This window comes from Macaca mulatta, chromosome 11, assembly GCF_049350105.2.
Source record: "Macaca mulatta isolate MMU2019108-1 chromosome 11, T2T-MMU8v2.0, whole genome shotgun sequence".
NCBI classification, from domain to species: domain Eukaryota; kingdom Metazoa; phylum Chordata; class Mammalia; order Primates; family Cercopithecidae; genus Macaca; species Macaca mulatta.
The window spans coordinates 118609862-118628585 of record NC_133416.1 but is presented as its reverse complement, the minus strand read 5'-3'; the positions used below and the strand labels follow the sequence as shown (position 1 = coordinate 118628585).

At 52.8% G+C, this 18724-nt stretch overlaps 1 protein-coding gene and 2 long non-coding RNA genes across 9 annotated transcripts in view; all 3 read right to left on the bottom strand.

The window, feature by feature from the left end:
- Positions 1-18724, bottom strand: part of SH2B3 (SH2B adaptor protein 3) — a 45999-nt gene that overhangs the window by 19162 nt on the left and 8113 nt on the right. For all 4 annotated transcript variants that reach the window (XM_077955207.1, XM_077955208.1, XM_001108790.5 and 1 more), the window contains exon 2: positions 14174-14941. In XM_077955207.1, the coding sequence (XP_077811333.1) occupies positions 14174-14914 (741 nt within the window). In that variant the 5' untranslated portion in view covers positions 14915-14941. The remainder of the gene's footprint in view (positions 1-14173; positions 14942-18724) is intronic.
- LOC144333085 (uncharacterized) lies at positions 51-10511 on the bottom strand. Of its 4 annotated transcripts, none has more exons than XR_013401438.1 (3): positions 9836-10511; positions 1180-1317; positions 51-1026 (listed from the first exon to the last, which is right to left on the bottom strand). It is a non-coding gene; the product is annotated as an uncharacterized LOC144333085 (long non-coding RNA). The 4 variants fall into 4 exon arrangements; XR_013401441.1 differs by having other exon boundaries at positions 1180-1309; positions 9815-10510; XR_013401439.1 differs by having other exon boundaries at positions 1180-1309; positions 9826-10510.
- Positions 5395-8179, bottom strand: LOC144333089 (uncharacterized). The gene is made up of 2 exons (XR_013401445.1): positions 6295-8179; positions 5395-5640 (listed from the first exon to the last, which is right to left on the bottom strand). It is a non-coding gene; the product is annotated as an uncharacterized LOC144333089 (long non-coding RNA).

Sequence of the window (18724 nt, the reverse complement as noted above, 5' to 3'; positions counted from 1 at the left end):
TTTTCAGCCATAAAAAGGAACAAAGTACATGCTATAACCTATAACCTCAGTGAACCTCGAAAACATGATGCTAAGTGAAGGAAGCCAGACACAAAAGGCTGCATAGTCTATGATTCCATGTATGTGAAATGTCCAGAATAGGCAAATCCCTGGAGACAGAAAGGAGATGACTGGTTGCCAGGGGCTGGGGAGGGAGGTACGGGGAGTGACTGTTCATGGGTACAAGGTTTCCTTTTTTGATGATGAAAATGTTCTAAAATTAGATTATGGTGAGGGTTGCACAACTCTATAAATATACTAAAAACCAATGAATTACATGCTTTACACAAGCGAATTTTATGGTTTGTAAATTATATCTCAATAAAGCTTTGAGAGCAAGAATGGATCAGAAGTGCTTATAAAAACCTTGACCCAGCACTCCCCTTCTAGGAACTGAGCAGAAGAAAATCACAGAAATGGGCACCAAGACTGACATAAGGTGTTCATCCCAGGGTCATCTATACCAGCAAAAAAGTTAGAAATGGGCTGGGCACAGTGGCTGTAATCCCAGCACTTTGGGAAGCTGAGGCAGGCAGGTCACCTGAGGTCAGGAGTTTGAGACCAGCCTGGCCAACATGGTGAAACCCCGCCTCTACTAAAAATACAAAAACTAGCCAGGTGTGGTGGCACACGCCTGTAATCCTGGCTACACAGGAGGCTGAGGCACAAGAATTGCTTGAACCTGGGAGGTGGGAAAAAAAAAAAAGAATACAGAAAAATGTTCAGGACACATAGTGAAAAAAGCAGGTGACCAAATAGTATGAGGAATGCCAGGCCTGCAAAGGCTGAAGTTTTTGTCCACAAGCTCCTGCCTGCAAGGGGCTCCAGACAGAATTGTGCAAAAAGTAATCCCTTCCCAGCAATTGCTGAAGGAATTGTAATTTGGGGGTGGAGGCAAAGTTAAAGACAGAAGAGGCTGGGTGTGGTGGTGGCTCATGCCTGTAATCCCAGAACTTTGGGAGACCTAGGCGGAAGGACTGCTTGAGCCTAGGAGTTTAAGACCAGCCTAGGCAACATAGTAAGACTCTGTCTCTACAAAAAAACTTAAAAATTAGCAGGGCATGGTGTCCTGCTAATGTCTATGCTAACAGCAGCATTAAACAGTCCCAGCTACTTGGGAGGCTAAGGTGGGAAGATCACTTGAGCCCAGGAGGTTGAGGATGCAGTGAGCCAAGATGGCGCCACTGCACTCCAGTCTGGGGGACAGAGCGAGACCCGGTCTCAAAAACAAAACAAAAATGACGATAATGACATGTATCAAATGGAAATGCTGGTTCTCTATGGGTAGTGAGATTGTGGGAGGTTTTTCTGGTACTGTTTTGTTTTTTTTTTTTTCTTTAAATAGTTTCTGCCGTGAGCTTTATTAATTGAAAAAGCAAAATAAAAAACATTAGAACTCAGACATGGAGGTCCTCGGCAAGTTAGAGACAGTTTCCTAGATTACATGGGGTACTCAGATGAAGACAGGGCAGGACCCCCTTCCAGGTGGTTCCCTAGAGAGAGGTTTCTATCTCCTCCTACAGTGGTGCCTCTGCGTGTAGAGCTGAGGTCGGGTTACGAGTCAGGCATGGGGTGGGGGTCCCAGGCAGCAGCCACAGCGAGGGAGGTCCAGAGGCCAAGTGGCCCTTAATCGCCCCAATGTACACTGTCACCCAGTGGTTCCAGAGGCCAGTGGGCAGGGGCCACAGCCTTCTCCTCAACTCAGAGGGAAGATAGGAAAAAGGGGGTATGGGGCCCCAGAAAGGAAGCTGAGGTGGCCCCTCCTGCACTGGGGGAGGAAGCCCCCCCGCCGGGCCAGCACTCGAGACCTCTTCTAGCACATTCAGTTTCCTTTCCCATTCACAAAGAACTGGGTGGGGGATTTCCAGCAGCACCAGTGGGGCCAGCCAGGGGTTGCCGTGGGGAGCAGCCAGGCTGCTGCCCATCCTGGGGAGGGACCCTGGGGACCTACCTGTGGGATGTGGTGGCCTCCTTCCCCTTTTTCCACCCTTCAGGGTAGGAACACATCATGCCAGCTCCTCCCTGAGCCTGCATTTGGCTCAAAACAACCCACTAAGGCAAGTGCTGGCATTCCATTTTCTGTAATGAGCCACAGAGGCTCAGAGAGGCCAAGTTCTCGGCCCAGAGCCACACAGCAAGGATACAAGAGCCAAGATCTGAACCTGACCCTGTCCATTTGCCCTTCTCCAGTGTCTACCTTTCGCCCCTAGACCCTGACCCTGAACCTCCAAGCCCACAGCCCTGACTCCACAATGGTCTCATCTCAACACCAGCCCCACAAACAAACAAAACAACACCACACCAACTTCCAAGAAGCCAGTAAGAGCAGCCAGGCCTGGTGAGCAGGACGGGGTGGGGACGGACCATAATAACTTAATTACCCACCCCCCGCCCGCCCTGTTGGATTCAGGGCACTTTCTAGGCTGTGGATTCGCAGAATTTGAGCTGAAAGGAAGCGCCCGATACCATCTACCCCCGTGGTTTCAGCGCGGTCGGGGGGTTCTTCTAAGCGGCAAAGCACTTTTTCAAAAACGATTTTGCATGGAACCCCAATAAGGGGGCAGATGGGGTGGCAATGTGTGTGGCTGGGGCCGCGGGAGCCCTGCCCAACCCCCTCCTCCTTCCCCACCACTCCCAGAAGGCCACTGCCCCAAGCACCCGCTTCATAGCTCAGAGAGGACTGGGACCTACCCCGGTCACATGGCAGCCCACGACACAGTGAGGATGGGACCTCCATTCCTACCCCAGGAGCCTCTGTCCCTGGTCCCCCAGGAGAGGTGGGCCCGGGAAAAAATCGGCTTCTTAAGCTTGTGTGCCCGCCAGGACCTGAGCTCTGCCTGACTGCCAAGACGAGGGCTCAGTCTGCCCTGCCTGCCGGGATACGGGCTCAGTCTGCCCCTGGCCTTGGCAGATCCACCAGGGACTCTCATTTCCTGCCTTGGCCACCTCCCAGTTCTGGGGCCTCAGGCAACCTTCTGTACCTCTCTCTGCCTAGTTTTCTTGGCTGTGAGATGGCTTCATCACTGTCCCCACCTCCAGGGTTTGTGGTAAGGATTCCATGGGATGTGGCGGGCACAGTGCCTGTCACATGGAAACCAATTAATAAAAACTGGCTGGGTGCAATATCTCCCGCCTGTAATCCTAGCATTTTGGGAGGCCAAGGCAGATGGATAGCTTGAGGCCAGGAGTTCAAGACCAGCCTGGCCAACATGGCGAAACCGCATCTCTACTAATAATACAAAAAAATTAGCTGAGTGTGTTGGTGGGCGCCTGTAATCCCAGCTACTCGGGAGGCTGAGGCAGGAGAATTGCTTGAACCCTGGAGGCAACAGTTGCAGTGAGCCGAGATCACACCAGTGTGCTCTAACCTGGGTGCTCTGTCTCTAAATAAATTAATAAATAAAAATGACAACGCCAGTGATGCCCGCAGCAGCGAAGCCTTGCTGGGCACTGGCTGTGTTGGGCACAGCTCTAGGTGCTTCCCAGACAGCACTCAGTTGATCCTGGGTGGGAGCCATCATTCAGCTATTTTTACTTGAGGAAACTGAGGCACAGGGAGGGCAAAGTGCCTTCCTTCCCCTGGGTCACAAGGTTCAGAAAGGCAGGGGCAGGCCAGGCCCGCGCCTGTCGGAGCCCGAGGCAGCGCCCCTCCTGCGGCTGCTTCCTGCCACCGGCCCTCCTCCTCCTCTTCCTCCTCCTCCTCCTCCTCCTCCTTGCACTCCTGCCCTGAGAGGAAACCGCCAGGCCTCCGGCGGACGTCCCTTTCTTTCTGCTTCCTCTTTCCCACACCCGGAGGCATGGGGGTGGCTCCTTGCATCCCCCGCCCAGGCTCTGGGCCCAGAGCTTGACTCCTGTGGCCTCCCCAGGCCTCAGTTTCCTCCTCTTTAAAGGAGGTGTAAGGGCGGTGCTGCTTGGAAGACTCACGGCAAGGACGGATGGGCACAGCCCTCCTGTGCCCAGGCGGGGTCACGGCCCACCCAGAGGGAGCTGCCCACCTGAGCCTCTGCCTCCCCTGCAGACCCAGGCGCGCCCAGGAACTGAGGACCCTAAGAGCTGGGTCACTCATCGGAGACCCGGGCTCCTGTGCTATCTCTGGGGGGACTTTGTGCTCCCAAAATCAAGGTCAGAGTGGCCTTGTTCCAGGGCTTCTGGGTGCCCCAAATGTCTCCTGCCAGGAGGGTGGGCCCGAGGCTGCCCCTCACCTGCCCAGTCGGTGATTACCGTAGCCTGCCCCCCATGACATTTCCCATTTTACGGACTTCCCATTTTACAGAAAACTGAGGCCCAGCAAGGCCAAGTCACTCACCCGGGACACCTGGATCGAAAGGGGATGAGTGAGGATGGCTCTGAAGCACATTTGCCCCTGAGTCGCAGCCACTCCCACCCAGACCACTGCCTCCTGGGCACTCAGGCCTGTGATGCAGCGGGGGGCTCAGGGCTGAGGGCTAAATCCCCCTGAGGCATCCCCCAGCCCCTCTTCTACCCCTTCTCCAAGCTGGGCATCAGAGGCCATGGATGGGATGTGCCAGGCAGAGTCCTCCATGCCAGGTGAGGGGCACTGGCCAGCCCCCTCCAGGCCTCAGTGTCTGCATCTGTAAAATGGCAGCATTGGATAAAATGGCCACAGGAGCTTTTCCTAGTCCCAGAGCCCGAAACAGGTGCCCCCACCCATGCAGGGCCCTAGTTAACAGCACCATCAATAATACTGACAGTAAGTCCTTCTAAAGACTCACTGCTCACAGGGGCAGCCAACTGCCCAGGTTCCAAGCCCCTCTCGGCCACAGGGGCCGTGAGACCTTGGGAAAGCCACCTTTTTCCACTAAGCTCTCTCAGACCTAGTCTCCCCATCTGTGAAATGGGCCTAATGGTGCAGCTATCCTCACAGGGCTGCTGTGAAGATAAAAGGAAGCCAGGTCAGTAAAGTGCCTGGTGTATAAGGAAAGCCCAATAAACGGTGGCTTAAAGGGCATTTATCAACAGCTAGAATTCCATCATGTCCTCCACTGTACAGATGAGGGAAACTGAGGCTCAACCTCCAGAACCACCAGGGCTGGCAGGACTTCGAGATCATCTCAGCCAACCCATGCCTGGGCATATATGGAAACTGAGGCCCGGCAGGGTGGGTATGCTCCATTTGAAATGAGAGCCCCATCTCCCCAGGAAGGTCTGGGGCCCAAGGCCAGCTACTCCAGTCCAGCAGCTGCTTCTGGAATCTTTCCCTCAGGGTCCCTGCTGTCACCTCCCCGTCAGGCTCTCCCGCTGAACCAGCAGCAGCACAGGCCAGGCTGGGACCCCCTCCAATGCCGGCCTGGCACCGCCAGATCCTCTGAATTTTTTTTTTTTTTTTTTTTTTCTGAGACGAAGTCTTGCTCTGTCACCCACGCTAGAGTGCAGTGGTGCAATCTCAGCTCACTGCAACCTCCGCCTCCTGGGCTCAAGCGATTCTCCTGCCTCAGCCCCCTGAGTAGCTGGGATTACAGGCATGCGCACCGCACCCAGCCAATTTTGTATTTTTAGTAGAGACTGGGTTTCACCATGTTGGCCAGGCTGGTCTTGAACTCCTGACTTCAAGTGATCCATCTGCCTTGGCCTCCCAAAATTCTGGGATTACAGGCATGAGCCACCGCGCCCAGCTGATCCCCTGATTTCATAAGAGAAACCAGAAGTCTGGATTCTGTGAAATCTCTCCACTTTAGGTTATAAATGTGGCAACCAGTACAATTTCCTTTTCTGGTAACTGCCAGGTGAGATGCGCACTTCAGGTCCAGCCCAGCCTGGAGCTGGCGTTATACACTCTCTTGTTTGAACTAGTTCAGCAGGTGGCCAGGGACTTGGGGTTAGAGGGCCCTTGGGATCAAAGGTTCCCATCTCAGGGTTCAGATCCCCTTCACTTCACAAACCCAAGCAAGTAAGTTTCTGTGTTTCTCCCAGTGCCTCAATTTCCTCATCTGTCAAATGGGTCAGTGAACTCCAGCTCATGGGAAGGTCAAAGAATTTAGGGCAACACCCGGCACGCAGAGGCACATATTCAGGGCCATGAATGTTGGGGCTCAGAAAACACCCCAAAGAAAGGTGCTGTGGCGTGCTAAGTACTTGAACTAAAGAAGACTAGAAGGGCTCAGAAGGGGCCCTCAGAAGCAAAGTCTCTCTGACCTCCTTCTGCCCTCCTGTCTCTCTCACCCTCCCTTCTCCCCTGAAGCGAGTTATAGAAAGTAGGCGGCTGGGCGCAGTGGCTCACGCCTGTAATCCCAACACTGGGAGGCCGAGGCAGAAGGATCACTTGAGGCCAGGAGTTCGAGGCCAGCCTGGGCAACATAGGAAATCCCCATCTCTCTTACAAAAAAAGGAAAGGAAAGGAAGGGAAAGGGGAAAGGAAAGGAAAAAGGAAAGGAAAAAGCAAAGGAAAGGAAAAACGGTACCAGAATTCTTCCTCAAGGTAGGTCATAGAATCTAGAACCCCTCTCCCTGAAAGCCAGAAATAAAACCTGGAACTACAACTCTAAACTTCCCCTACCTTCCTGGGTAGGTGCCATCCACAAAGAAATTCTCCAACCTACCTTGTCTGAGGGAGGCAGGCTGTAAGTTCCAGAGAGGTCCTGCCCTGTACCGGGAAGAAGAAACGCCATGCAGAGGCCAAGAGGACTGGGAGCAGGTAGGCCTTGCTGGGATCCCGCCTCTGTCTAGCTCAGTAGATCACACCCTTTTGTCCCAATCCCATTTTTATGCAGCTATCCCTGCTCCATCAAACCTAAACACCAGACAGACCATTTCCTGGGGTCTTTCGGTCTTCATTCCTGGAGGCTCCGTGTCACATAAAACTCTGATTCAATAACTTTGTGATGCTTTTCTCTTGCTGACCTGTCTTGTTGCAAGAGTGTTGGCCATGATCCCGATGATGGCCGATGAAAGGCATGTCACCTTGCCCCCACGTAAACACACTCCTCCCCTGTCCTCGCCCTGCCTCGGGCTCAGCAGTGCCCAGGGGAGGGAGGTCTTCATAAGAAATCATGCCATACTCTCCCATCGCTGGCCTGAGCTGGGAGACCACGGGTAGCCTGGAGGGTCCTTCTCACCCACTCCCACCCCCAGGCGGCCCAGGCAAGTGTCTCAGGCCCTCTAAGCCTAAATCCTCCAATTGTTCCCATTGCCCTTAGTGTAAAATCTAAAGTCCCCACGGTGGCCCACAAGGGCCCCCATAGTCCAGCTACACCACCTTTGCAGTCTCACCCCTCTTGCTCCCTCCAACCCTAGGATGCCTATTACCAACCCCAGGGAAGGCAGCCCCCTCCCACCTCCCAAGGGCCCACGCTGCCCTCCTGCAGTGGCCACTGAGACCAGAGAAAGCTGGGACCTCTCTCCCCTTCTCCTGACCTTAGAAAATACAGACATCTCCTCCACCGCACCCCCACCCCCAGCAGGCTGTGGCCTTTCCCTTGCACACCCCTGGTCACAGAACGCTCTCTTCCAGAGCAGCCCTCACAGTGCCCCTGGAGGTGCTGTACCGTCACCCTGCTCCACAGGCCCGGGGTCACACAGCAGGTCGGGGGCGGAGCTGCGGCCCAACTGCAGGTGAGGCTCACCTGTGGGCTGGGCCCACCTGGCCTCAGACTTCTGGGCAGCTGCCTTCTCTTGGCTCTCCCCCTCCAAAGCCTCTTACAGCCCTGGGCAGCAGGACCTCCTCCAGGCTGGCACTGGGATTACATCTGCTCCCTCTCCTGTGGGGCACCCTTTAAGTGACAGACTGCAGGTGCGGATCCAAAGCTTAAGCCCTTCGCCACCACGCGCTGGTTGTCAGAACTTTCTTATCCTTTTGTTTAAAACTGTTCTCAGAGCCAACCCCTGGGTCAGAGGTCAGGGGTCACAGTTGACCACCTGGCAGGCATATGCAAAATTTGTGGTCTGAGCACCCTCAGCCCATCACCTGGACACAGATTCACTGAGGGGACGCTCTGGAACCGCCCGGACTATTCCACCTGATGCTCAGAGGGGCTAGGAGAAGCCTCTCCAGGGCTGCTTGCTTTGCAGGCAACACCCCAGGCCCCGCAGCAACCGCCAAGCCTGTGACAGAGCCCCAGCCAGCAGCCAGGGCTAAGGCAAAGCCCTCTGGGACCTCCCTGGTTCCCTGGATTGGGACAAGCCCTGGGGAATCTGATGGGGCCCTACCATCAGGGCTCCCAGAGAACAGGAGTCTTGGGGATGCCTTCCCCTGAGGGCCCAGCCAGCACTGGAAATAAACCCAGGCTCTCTGCCCGAAGTCAAAACCATAACAAACCACAACAACCATGGCAACAACAACGCAGCACTCATGGAGTGCTCCCAGCGCCAGGCCCGCGGCACATGTGCTCTCCCCACCAAGATATACACAGCCCTATGGAGTAGGCTATGAGTACCCTCCAATGTATACAGGGGGAAACTGAGTCTCAGAAAGGTGATGGCACTTGCCCCAGAGCTGAGAAAGCAGCTCATTCATTATTCAAACCCAGGACCAGCTGGCTCCCGACACCTGGTCTTCCAAGATTATTTTTATTTTTTATATATTTACTTACTTTTTTGAGACGGAGTTTCGCTCTCGTCACCCAGGCTAGAGTGCAGTGGTGTGATCTCGGCTCACTGCAACTTCTGCCTCCCGGGTTCAAGTGATTCTCCTGCCTCAGCCTCCCAAGTAGTTGGGATTACAGGCATACACTACCACCCCTGGCTAATTTTGTATTTTCAGTAGAGACGGGGTTTCACCATGTTGGTCAGGCTGGTCTCGAACTCCTGACCTCAGGTGATCCACCTGCCTCAGCCTCCCAAAGTGCTGGGATTACAGGCATGAGCCACACACTTGGCCACCAAGATAATTTTTAGTAGAGATGGGGTTTCACCATGTTGGCCAGGTGGGTCTCAAACTCCCAATCTCAGGTAATCTGCCTCAGTCTCCCTAAGTGCTGGGATTACTGGCATGAGCCACCATGCCCAGCCACAGAACTTTGTTTTTCAAAGTTAAGAACTCCGGCCGGGCGTGGTGGCTCACGCCTGTAATCCCAGCATTTTGGGAGGCCGAAGCGGGCGGATCACGAGGTCAGGAGATTGAAACCATCCTGGCTAACACGGTGAAACTCCATCTCTACTAAAAATACAAAAAATTAGCCGGGCATGGTGGCAGGTGCCTGTAGTCTCAGCAACCCAAGAGGCTGAGGCAGGAGAATAGCGTGAATCCGGGAGGCAGAGCTGGCAGTGTACCAAGACCGCACCCACTGCACTCCAGCCTGGGCAACAGAGCGAGACTCTGTCTCCAAAAAAAAAAAGAACCCCACAGTGTTGCACAGATAAGATCATGTATTGAGACCGTTATTTGTCTTTCATGGTGTCACAGCCTCAAGATTTTTAACAAATGATGAGAAAACCGTTTTTATCTGTGCTTGCGTTTTCCCAACAGCTTCTGATTGTGCTTGGAATAAAACACTAAGTCCTTCCGTTCCCAGTGTCCTCCACCCACATGTACTTCCCTGCTCCCCATCTCCCTCTCTGTGCTTCCACCACACTGGCCTCTTCACATTGTCCTTTCTTCAAAACATGCTAAATACATTCTCTACTCTGGGTCTCTGCCCATGCTGTTCCTTCTGCCTGGAAGGCCCAGTGATTTACTTAGGATGAAAGTAAGTGATTTACTTAGGATGAAAAGTGTCCTCCTGGCCAGGCGTGGTGTTCTCGCACCTGTAATTCCAGCACTTTGGGAGGCCAAGGTGGACAGATCACCTGAGGTCAGGAGTTCAAGACCAGCCTGGCCAACATGGCAAAAACCCATCTCTACTAAAAATATAAAAAATTAGCCAGGCATGGTAGCATGCGCCTATAATTCCAGCTACTCAGGAGGCTGAAGCAGAAGAATCACTTGAACCCAGGAGGCAGAGGTTGCAGTGAGCTGAGATCACACCACTGCACTCCAGCCTGGGCAACAAAGTGAGACTCCGTCTCAAACAAAACAAAACAAAACAAAACAAAAAAAACTGCTTTCTTGAAAAGCCAGCCCATAAAGGTAGGAAATGACGTTTAAAACGCAAAGAAATTGTCCAAAATATATAACGACTTTTACAAATCAATTTTAAAAAGGCTAGACAATAAAAACATGTACTTCACAAACGACCAAATTCCAATGGCCAATAAACATATGAAAAGGTGCTTAACCTCTGTGAGTCATCAGGGAAATGCAAAGTAAAGCCACCTTGGGATCCGGGAAAACACCCACCAGTGACTCAACACCAAGCGCCTGGCCAACACCGTGAAACCCCATCTCTACTAAAAATACAAAAATCAGCTGGGCGTGCTGGCGCACACCGGTAATCCCAGCTACTGGGAGGCTGAGGCAGGAGAATCAGCTTGAACCTGGGAGGTGGAGCTTGCAGTGAGCCCATATTGTGCCACTGCACTCCAGCCTGGACCACAGAGCGAGACTCCGTCTCAAAAACAAAACAAAAAACAAAAAAAACCCACCAAGTGCTCAAGTGCTGGTGGGGAAGCGGAACCACCCAGAACTCTCGCCCACTGCTGGTGGGAGACAAAATGGTGCAGCTGCTTTGGGAAAAGTCTGGCAATTTCTCTAAAGTAAACATGCACCTACTCTATGACTGAGCAATGCCACTTCTAGGAATCCACCTGAGAGAAATGAAAGGACGTGTGTTCATACTTAGACCTAGATGCAAACTTCATAACAGCCTTATTCATAAATCAAAATAGAAACAACCCAAATATTCATCAGAGGATGGGATAAATCAGTTGTGGGACATGAAGACATCTGTGCAATGGAATCTATTCAGTACTCAAAAGAAACAAACCAGGCTGGGCACGGTGGTGCATGCCAGTAATCCCAGCACTTTGGGAGGTCAAAGTGGGGGGATCGTTTGAGCCCAGGAGTTCAAGACCAACATTGGCAACATGGTGAAATCCCATCTCCCCCAAAAATACAAAAGTTAGCCGGGTGTGGTGGCATGCACCTGTGGTCCCAGCTACTCAGGAGGCTGAGGTGGGAGGACTGCTTGAGCCCAGGAGGACAGGAGGTACAGGATGCAGTGAGCTGAGATCGAGCCACTACACTCCAGCTGGGTGACAGAGCGAGACCCTGTCTCCAAAAAAAAAAAAAAAAGGAAGACACCATTGACACGTATGATCAATGTGATCAATCTCTAAAACATTATGCTGGGTAAAACGAGCCAGACATAAAAGGCAGCCTATTTATTAGCTGGGAGTGGTGGCACGTGACTGTGATCCCAGCTACTGGGGAGGCTGAGGCACGAAGATAACCTGAGGCTGGGAGGTTGAGGCTACAATGAGCCATGATCACACCACTGCACTCCAGCCTAGGCGACACAGTGAGACCCTGTCTCAAAATAAATAATAAAATAAAACAAAGGCAACCTACTGCGTGATTCCACTCACATGACATTCAAGAACAGAGAAATCGAACCTGTGGTGATAAGAGGCAGTATGTATGGGGGTACGGGGCACTGGCCTGGGGGAGACATGAAGGAGCCCTCTGGGGTGCTCGTCACTTGCATTGCACACACACGGAAACACAGAGCTTCAGATGTGTTTCATACTTCACATACTTTCAGGTCTGCATGTTACGCCACAGTCAAGTTTGAAAAGGTTACTTCAAAGGATTCTTGGATGACTCTCCCAAACCACCAAACCGGGACCCCTCAGTTATCCTCCCAGAGACCCCATTGCTTTTCCTTTAGAATACAATTTACCTGGCCGGGCGCGGTGGCTCAAGCCTGTAATCCCAGTACTTTGGGAGGCCGAGACGGGCGGATCACGAGGTCAGGAGATCGAGACCATCCTGGGTAACACAGTGAAACCCCGTCTCTACTAAAAATACAAAAACTTAGCCGGGCGAGGTGGCAGGCGCCTGTAGTCCCAGCTACTCGGGAGGCTGAGGCAGGAGAATGGCGTGAACCCGGGAGGCGGAGCTTGCAGTGAGCTGAGATCCGGCCACTGCACTCCAGCCTGGGTGACAGAGCGAGACTCCGTCTCAAAAAAAAAAAAAAAAAAAAAATACAAAAAACTAGCCGGGCGAGGTGGCGGGCGCCTGTAGTCCCAGCTACTCGGGAGGCTGAGGCAGGAGAATGGCGTAGACCCGGGAGGCGGAGCTTGCAGTGAGCTGAGATCCGGCCACTGCACTCCAGCCTGGGCGACAGAGCGAGACTCCGTCTCCAAAAAAAAAAAAAAAAAAAAAAAAGAACACAATTTACCAGTTTTAGAACACAATTTACTATTTTTAATTCCATGTTCATTTGTGGGTTTATTTCCTCAATAGCCTCCACTAGACCGCCTGGTCCCCCAGAATGTGCCTAACACATAGTAGGTGCTCCATAAATATCTGTCGAATGAATGAAAGAGTAACCGTAGGTTTCCTCCACCCCCATCGTGAGCCCCTCAGGGCCAGTATCACATCGGTTTTGCTCATGCTCTAGAGTAAGGCCCTACCACGTAACAGGATCCCAAAGAGAGAGCAATTAGATGAAAGCTATATGGTCCTGTCATGCATACCTGAGTCAAAGATGGAGCCTGTCAGGTGAGTAGAACACAGTGACTTTTCAGCCTCAACAGCACAGTAGGAATTAAGCCAGCTGTGAAGGAAAAGAACTTTTTTTTTTTTGAGACAGAGTCTCGCTCTGTCACCCAGGCTGTAGTGCTGTGGTGCGATCTTGGCTCACTGCAGCCTTGACCTCCTGGCCTCAAGTGATCCTCCCACCACAGCCTCCAGAGCAGCTGGGACCACAGGCGTACACCACCATGCCCAGCTAATTTTCGTATTTTTTGTAGCAATGGGGTTTCGCCAAAGGACAAATTATTTTTAACTTGCAAAACATCACCAAGGCACAGGAGGTGCAGAGAAATTCTCTGATGGTTTTGAGGCCTCTGGAAATAAAACAACAATCTGTCAACGCCAGTCCAAGTCAGGGTTTTCAAGGATCTCAGAGTGACCTGCTACCAGTCTATATGACACCCAAATGGGAAGCCAAAAAGGTGTCCCTGGACATTGTACAAAATCCTTGACTGGTACTCCTCAAAACCGCCAAGGCTATCAACAATAGAGGGTTGGAAACTATTACAGCCAGCAGGCCCCTAAGGAGACGTAACGACTAAACTTCATGTGGTATCCTGGGTGGCGAGCTGGAACAGAAAAGGGACATTAGAGGAAAACTGGCAAAGCCAAAGGAACAGTGGCGTTTAGCTAATAGTGATGTACCAGTGCTGGTTCCTTAGCTACAACCAATGTACACAGCAGCGTAAGATATGAACCTTCGGTGAAGCTGGGTACCATGTGTAAAGGAACACTACTATCTTTGCAACTCTCCTGTAAGTCTAAAATTTTTTTTTTTTTTTTTTTGAGACCAACTCTCACTCTGTCACCAAGGCTGGACTACAGTGGTGTGATCTTGGTTCACTGTAACCTTCCCTCCCAGGTTCAAGTGATTCTCCTGCTTCAGCCTCTCAAGTAGCTGGGATTATAGGTGTGCGCCACTGTGCCCAGCTAATTTTTTATATTTTTAGTAGAAACAGGGATTCACTATGTTGCCCAGGCTGGTCTTGAACCCCTGGCCTCAAATGATCTGCCCACCTTGGCCTCCTAAAGTGCTGGAGTTACAGGCATGACCCACTGCACCTGGCCTGTAAATCTAAAATTCAAAAATAAAAAGTTCTTTTTTATTTTATTTATTTAGAGACAGGGTCTTACTCTGTCACCCAGGCTTGGAGTGTGGTAGCATGATCACGGCTCACTGCAGCCTCCACCTCGTGGGCTCAAGTCATCCTCCCTTCTCAGCCTCCTGAGCAGCTGGGACCACAGGCACGCACCACCACACCTGGCTAATTTTTTATAGAGATAGGGTCTCGCTAAGCTGCCCAAGCTGGTCTCGAAGTCCTGGGCTCAAGTGATCCTCCTGCTTCGGCCTCCCAAAGTGCTGGGATTACAGGCGTGAGCCATTGCACTTGGCCTAAAAGTTCTTTTTTAAGAGGGCCTAGTTCCCTCTGGGCACTCTGTGGCCACCAGCTGGAAAGCCATCACACCTCCCCAGCCGGCTCTCTCCCCAGGGTGAAGGCGAAGGGCGCGGCACAGTGCGCAACCCCGCGAGCAGGGCTTACTTACCTTGGGTGGGTCGAAGAGCTCCAGCACGCGGTCGGGGCCATCTGGGCCATCGGAGCCCGGCGCCCGGCGCAGCGCCAGCCTACCACGCTGCCAGCGCGCCCCGCTGTCCATGGAGGCCTCGTCGGCCAGGCTGTAGCGCAGCGCCGCCTCCTTCAGCGCCTCGGGTGGCGGCTCCCGGGCCAGGCTCCAGGGCAGGAGCTTCTTGGCCAGGCCGGGCCGGGCGGGGGTCTCAGCAGCCTCTCCGGGGGTCCCGACGGCGGCAGCGGTGTGGGCCGCTGGCACCTCCCCGGCCGAGCGGCGGCGGAAGATGTGGCGGAGGCTGCGGCGAAAGTGCTGGAAGGAGCAGGGCCCGGGCGGCCGCGGCGGGGCCAGTTCCTCAGAGCTGCGGGCCTTGGGCAGGCCAGGGGCGGCGAGGCCGGGGCCTGGCTCCGGGGACGCCTCAGCCTTGGCGGGGGGCCCACGGCCTGTGTCCCGGTAGTCGCGGCCCGGTGCGCGGCCGTCGCGCACCTCCCGGCAGAAGTAGCGCTGGAAGAGGTCGGTGAACTGCAGCGACACCAGCTCCGCACGCAGCGGCGCGTGCTGCGGATGCTCGCGAGCGAACAGCCAGTACTGGCGGGCCAGCTCCCGGGCCGCCGCCACGGCGTGCAACTCACAGAACTCGCTCCAGCCCCGCGGGGCCGGCGCCGGGGAGGCCGAGGGCGGGGAGGAGGCCGAGGAGGGCTGCAGGGCAGGCCCGTTCATGGTGGAGACCCAGGTGGTGCGGCGGGGCTGAAAGACATGTGGGTGGGGGGGCGACAAGGAGTGAGCAGGTGGGCAAGCAGGTGACGGCCCGTCACACACCGCGAACCACAGCAGAAATCCGACACGACCATAACACCCAGTGCTGGTGAAGATGCAGGGAAACACACACTCTCCTACCAAGTGGCATTCTGTAAGGGGCATGGCCAACTTGGCAGAATTGATTCTAGACTCTGGAATCCTGCTTTTGAAGGACAAAAACCGTATTATCATTTCAATAGATGCAGGGAGAGTATTTGACAAAATTCAACATAACTTTATTATAAAAACTTTCAACAAATTAAGCATAGATGATATGTTGTACTTAACACACTGACCCTATATAAAGGCTGAGCTCGGAGGCTCACGCCTGTAATCCCACCACTTTGGGAGGCTGAGGCAGGAGATCGCTTGAGCCCAGTTTGAGACCAGCCTGGGCAACATGGCAAAAGCCCATCTCTCCAAAAAGACAAACACAAAAATGAGTTGGCATTGTAGCACTCGCACCTGTAGTCCTAACTACTTGGGAGCCTGAGGAAGTCAGGGCTGCAGTAAGCCATGATCAGCCATTGAACTCCAGCCCAGGCAACAGAATGAGACCCTGTCTCAAAAAACAAATAAATAAATAAAATAAAGACCCTACATGATAAGCACACAGCTAACACTGCACTTAATGGTGAAAAGTTGACAACTTTTCCTTTAAGGCCAGGGATGAGAAAAGGATGCCCACTCTGGTCACTTCTATTTAACACAGTACTGACAGTCCTAGTCAGAGCAATTAGGCTCTAGGAATCCCACTTTTAAGTATTCAAGAGAAATACTTGCTCCCTGCTACATATTTCCTGCTGCAACATTTATAATGGGGAAAAACTCTAAGAGACAACCTAAATGCCCCCAGTTGGAGACTGATGAAAGAATCTGGCCCATCTATAGGCTGGAAGACTCTGCAGCAGGGGGAAAGGGTGAGGAAGACCCACCCCCCCACCTCTGAGAGAGCTCCAGGGCAGGGCTATTCACTAAGTGAAAAAGCAAACAGCAGAACAAGACACGCTAGACGATCCCATTAACATGAACATACATAAAACCAAACTACTAATGTTTATGTGTACACAAACATTTTGTAAATGGTGGGCAAGAAAGGTCTGGCAGAAACAAACCCATCCTGAAACAGTGAGTATTTCTGGGGAGGAATCAGAATTGGGGTGTGGGGATGGTAGGGATGGCGGGGAAGAAACCAAGAAGCTTGCTACTACTTATCTCTAGCAAGGATGGCTAAGAACACAGATTCTGGAATGTGGATTCAAATCCCAGCACCAGCCAGACGCGGTGGCTCATGCCTGTAATCTCAGCACTTTGGGAGGCCCAGGTGGGTGGATTACTTGAGTTCAGGAGGTAGAGACCAGCCCGGCCAACATGGTGAAACCCCATCCCTACTGAAAATAAAAAAAATTAGCTGGCTGTGGTGGCGCGTACCTGTAGTCCCGCTACTCAGGAGGCTGGGGCAGGAGAAATGCTTGAATCCAGGAGGTGGAGGTTGCAGTGAGCTGAGATGGTGCCACTGCACTCCAGCCTGGGTTACAGAGCAAGACCTTGTCTCGAAAAAAAAAAAAAGCCCAGCAACCACTACTTATTGGTTATGGGACCTTAAGTGACTTATGTGACTACTACTCTGCCTCAGTTTCCCCATCTGTAAGAGGGGAACCATGATCATGCCTACTTCATAGGCATATTATGAGCATGAATTGATAGACATAAAGCCCTAGAACATAGAAAATGCTTAAGAAAGACTGTCTGCTATTATTGTTATTTCCATGTTGCAATGAGAGTATATTATTGGTGTCTATAAAATAAATATAAAACGGGCCAGGCGCAGCAGCTCATACCTGTAATCCCAGCACTCTGGGAGGCTGAAGTGGGCAGATCACCTGAGGTCAGGAGTTCGAAACCAGCCTGGCCAACATGGTGAAACCTTGTCTCTACTAAACATACAAAAATTAGCTGGGTGTGGTGGTGCGTGCCTGTAATCCCAGCTACTTGGGAGGCTGAGGCAGGAGAATCACTTGAACCTGGTAGGCAGAGGTTGCAGTGAGCTGAGATCATGCCACTGCATTCCAGCCTGGACGACAGAGCAAGGCTCTGTCCTGGGGAAAAAAAAAAAAAAATCACACACCAAAAACAAAAACAAAAATAAATATAAAACAAAAAATAAAAAGGAATAAATTAACAAAAGTCACAAGGGGTCCAGAGGGATTTCCTGCACTGACAGGGGACCCTCAGGACTGGCAGACCTTTGCCTGCCCATCTCAACTGGGGCATCCTTCTCCTCCCGTGGCCAGAGGGCCTTTCCTTAGACACAACATCACCAGAATGGCACTGAGATCCCCCACTCCTCTGCTGTCTGTGGTACAGAACAGCTGGGACCTCTGTGGGCACCATCCTTCCTTCTTCATGACCCTGGTTGGGCCTGGGCCCCTGCTGGCGACCACATGTCCACGTCTGTTCTTCAAGATGGAGAAGAAAAGCTCTCCCTACTCGGGCACAAAACGGGGCCCCAGATCCCTGATATTAGCACACCCTGAATGAACAGCGGTGCCACTCCAATGACTCTCTCCCTGGGCAGGGGTAGTGGCTGCACAATAGCCAGAGCCACAGGGGCCTGGGTACAATTACCGCCTCCAACCATGCCCTCCTTCATCCTCCCTTCAGGTGTTACTGAGGGCCTACTGTGTGCCAGACACCAAGCTAGGCCCCGGGATACCATGGTGAACAGCACATACGAACACTGCTCTCCCAGGGCTCACATTACAAAGGGGGCCACGTATTGGCTGTGTGGCTCCTGACACCTGACTCAACCTCTCTGAACCTGGATTTCCTTATCTGGCAACCAGGTAGCAGCATGGCATCCACCTTGCAAGGTGTCTGTAGAGAACCCATGAAAGGGAAAGCAAGGTGGAGATGCGAACCTGCAAATGGGGTTCTCTCTGCCACACACCCCTCCACAGGCACCGTCTCTGCATGTGGCCATGTCCCGCTGGGCATGTCTGCAGGGCAGTGGCAATGAAGGGTGCCCCTGCCACATGAGGCCATGGTGGAGCCCCCATGGCCGATCTCCGCAAGAGACCCCAAAAAGCAGAAGTAGGTGCCTCTGCCCTCGCTGGAAGGGGGCCATGCAGAGTCGACAATGGTTTGTTTGTTTGTTGTTTTTTTTTTTTTGAGACAGAGTCTTGTTCTGTCACCCAGGCTGGAGTACAGTGGCATAATCACGGCTCACTGCAGCCTAGACCTCCCAGGCTCAAGCTATCCTCATCTTGGCCTCCCAAAGTGCTAGGACTACAGGCATGCACCACGACACCTGGCTAATTTTTGTATTTTTTTGTAGAGATGGGGTCTCACTATGTTGCCCAGGCTGGTCTCAAACTCCTGGGCTCAAGCAGCCCTCCCACCTTGGCCTCTCAAAGTGCTGGGACTACAGGCATGAGTCACTGTGCCCTGCTATAGTCGACAGTTTTGTACATCACAGGGTCCTTGGGACCCGCACACAGTAGGTGCTTTGCAGTAAGTAGTCAGTAAAAGCTGTCAGGCAGATGGGAAGGGAGAGGGAGGGGCCACATCTGCCCTTGGCCACCATGTTCTTCCTGTCCCTGAAGGGGAGGGTCTTACCCCTGCATGAGGGCACCTGTTCTTGGTCAATCCTACTGTTCCCCATACCCAGCCTTCACACAGGTGAGACAGGCACTGCCCTCGTGGCTTGGAGGATGCCCAGAGAGCTCTGAT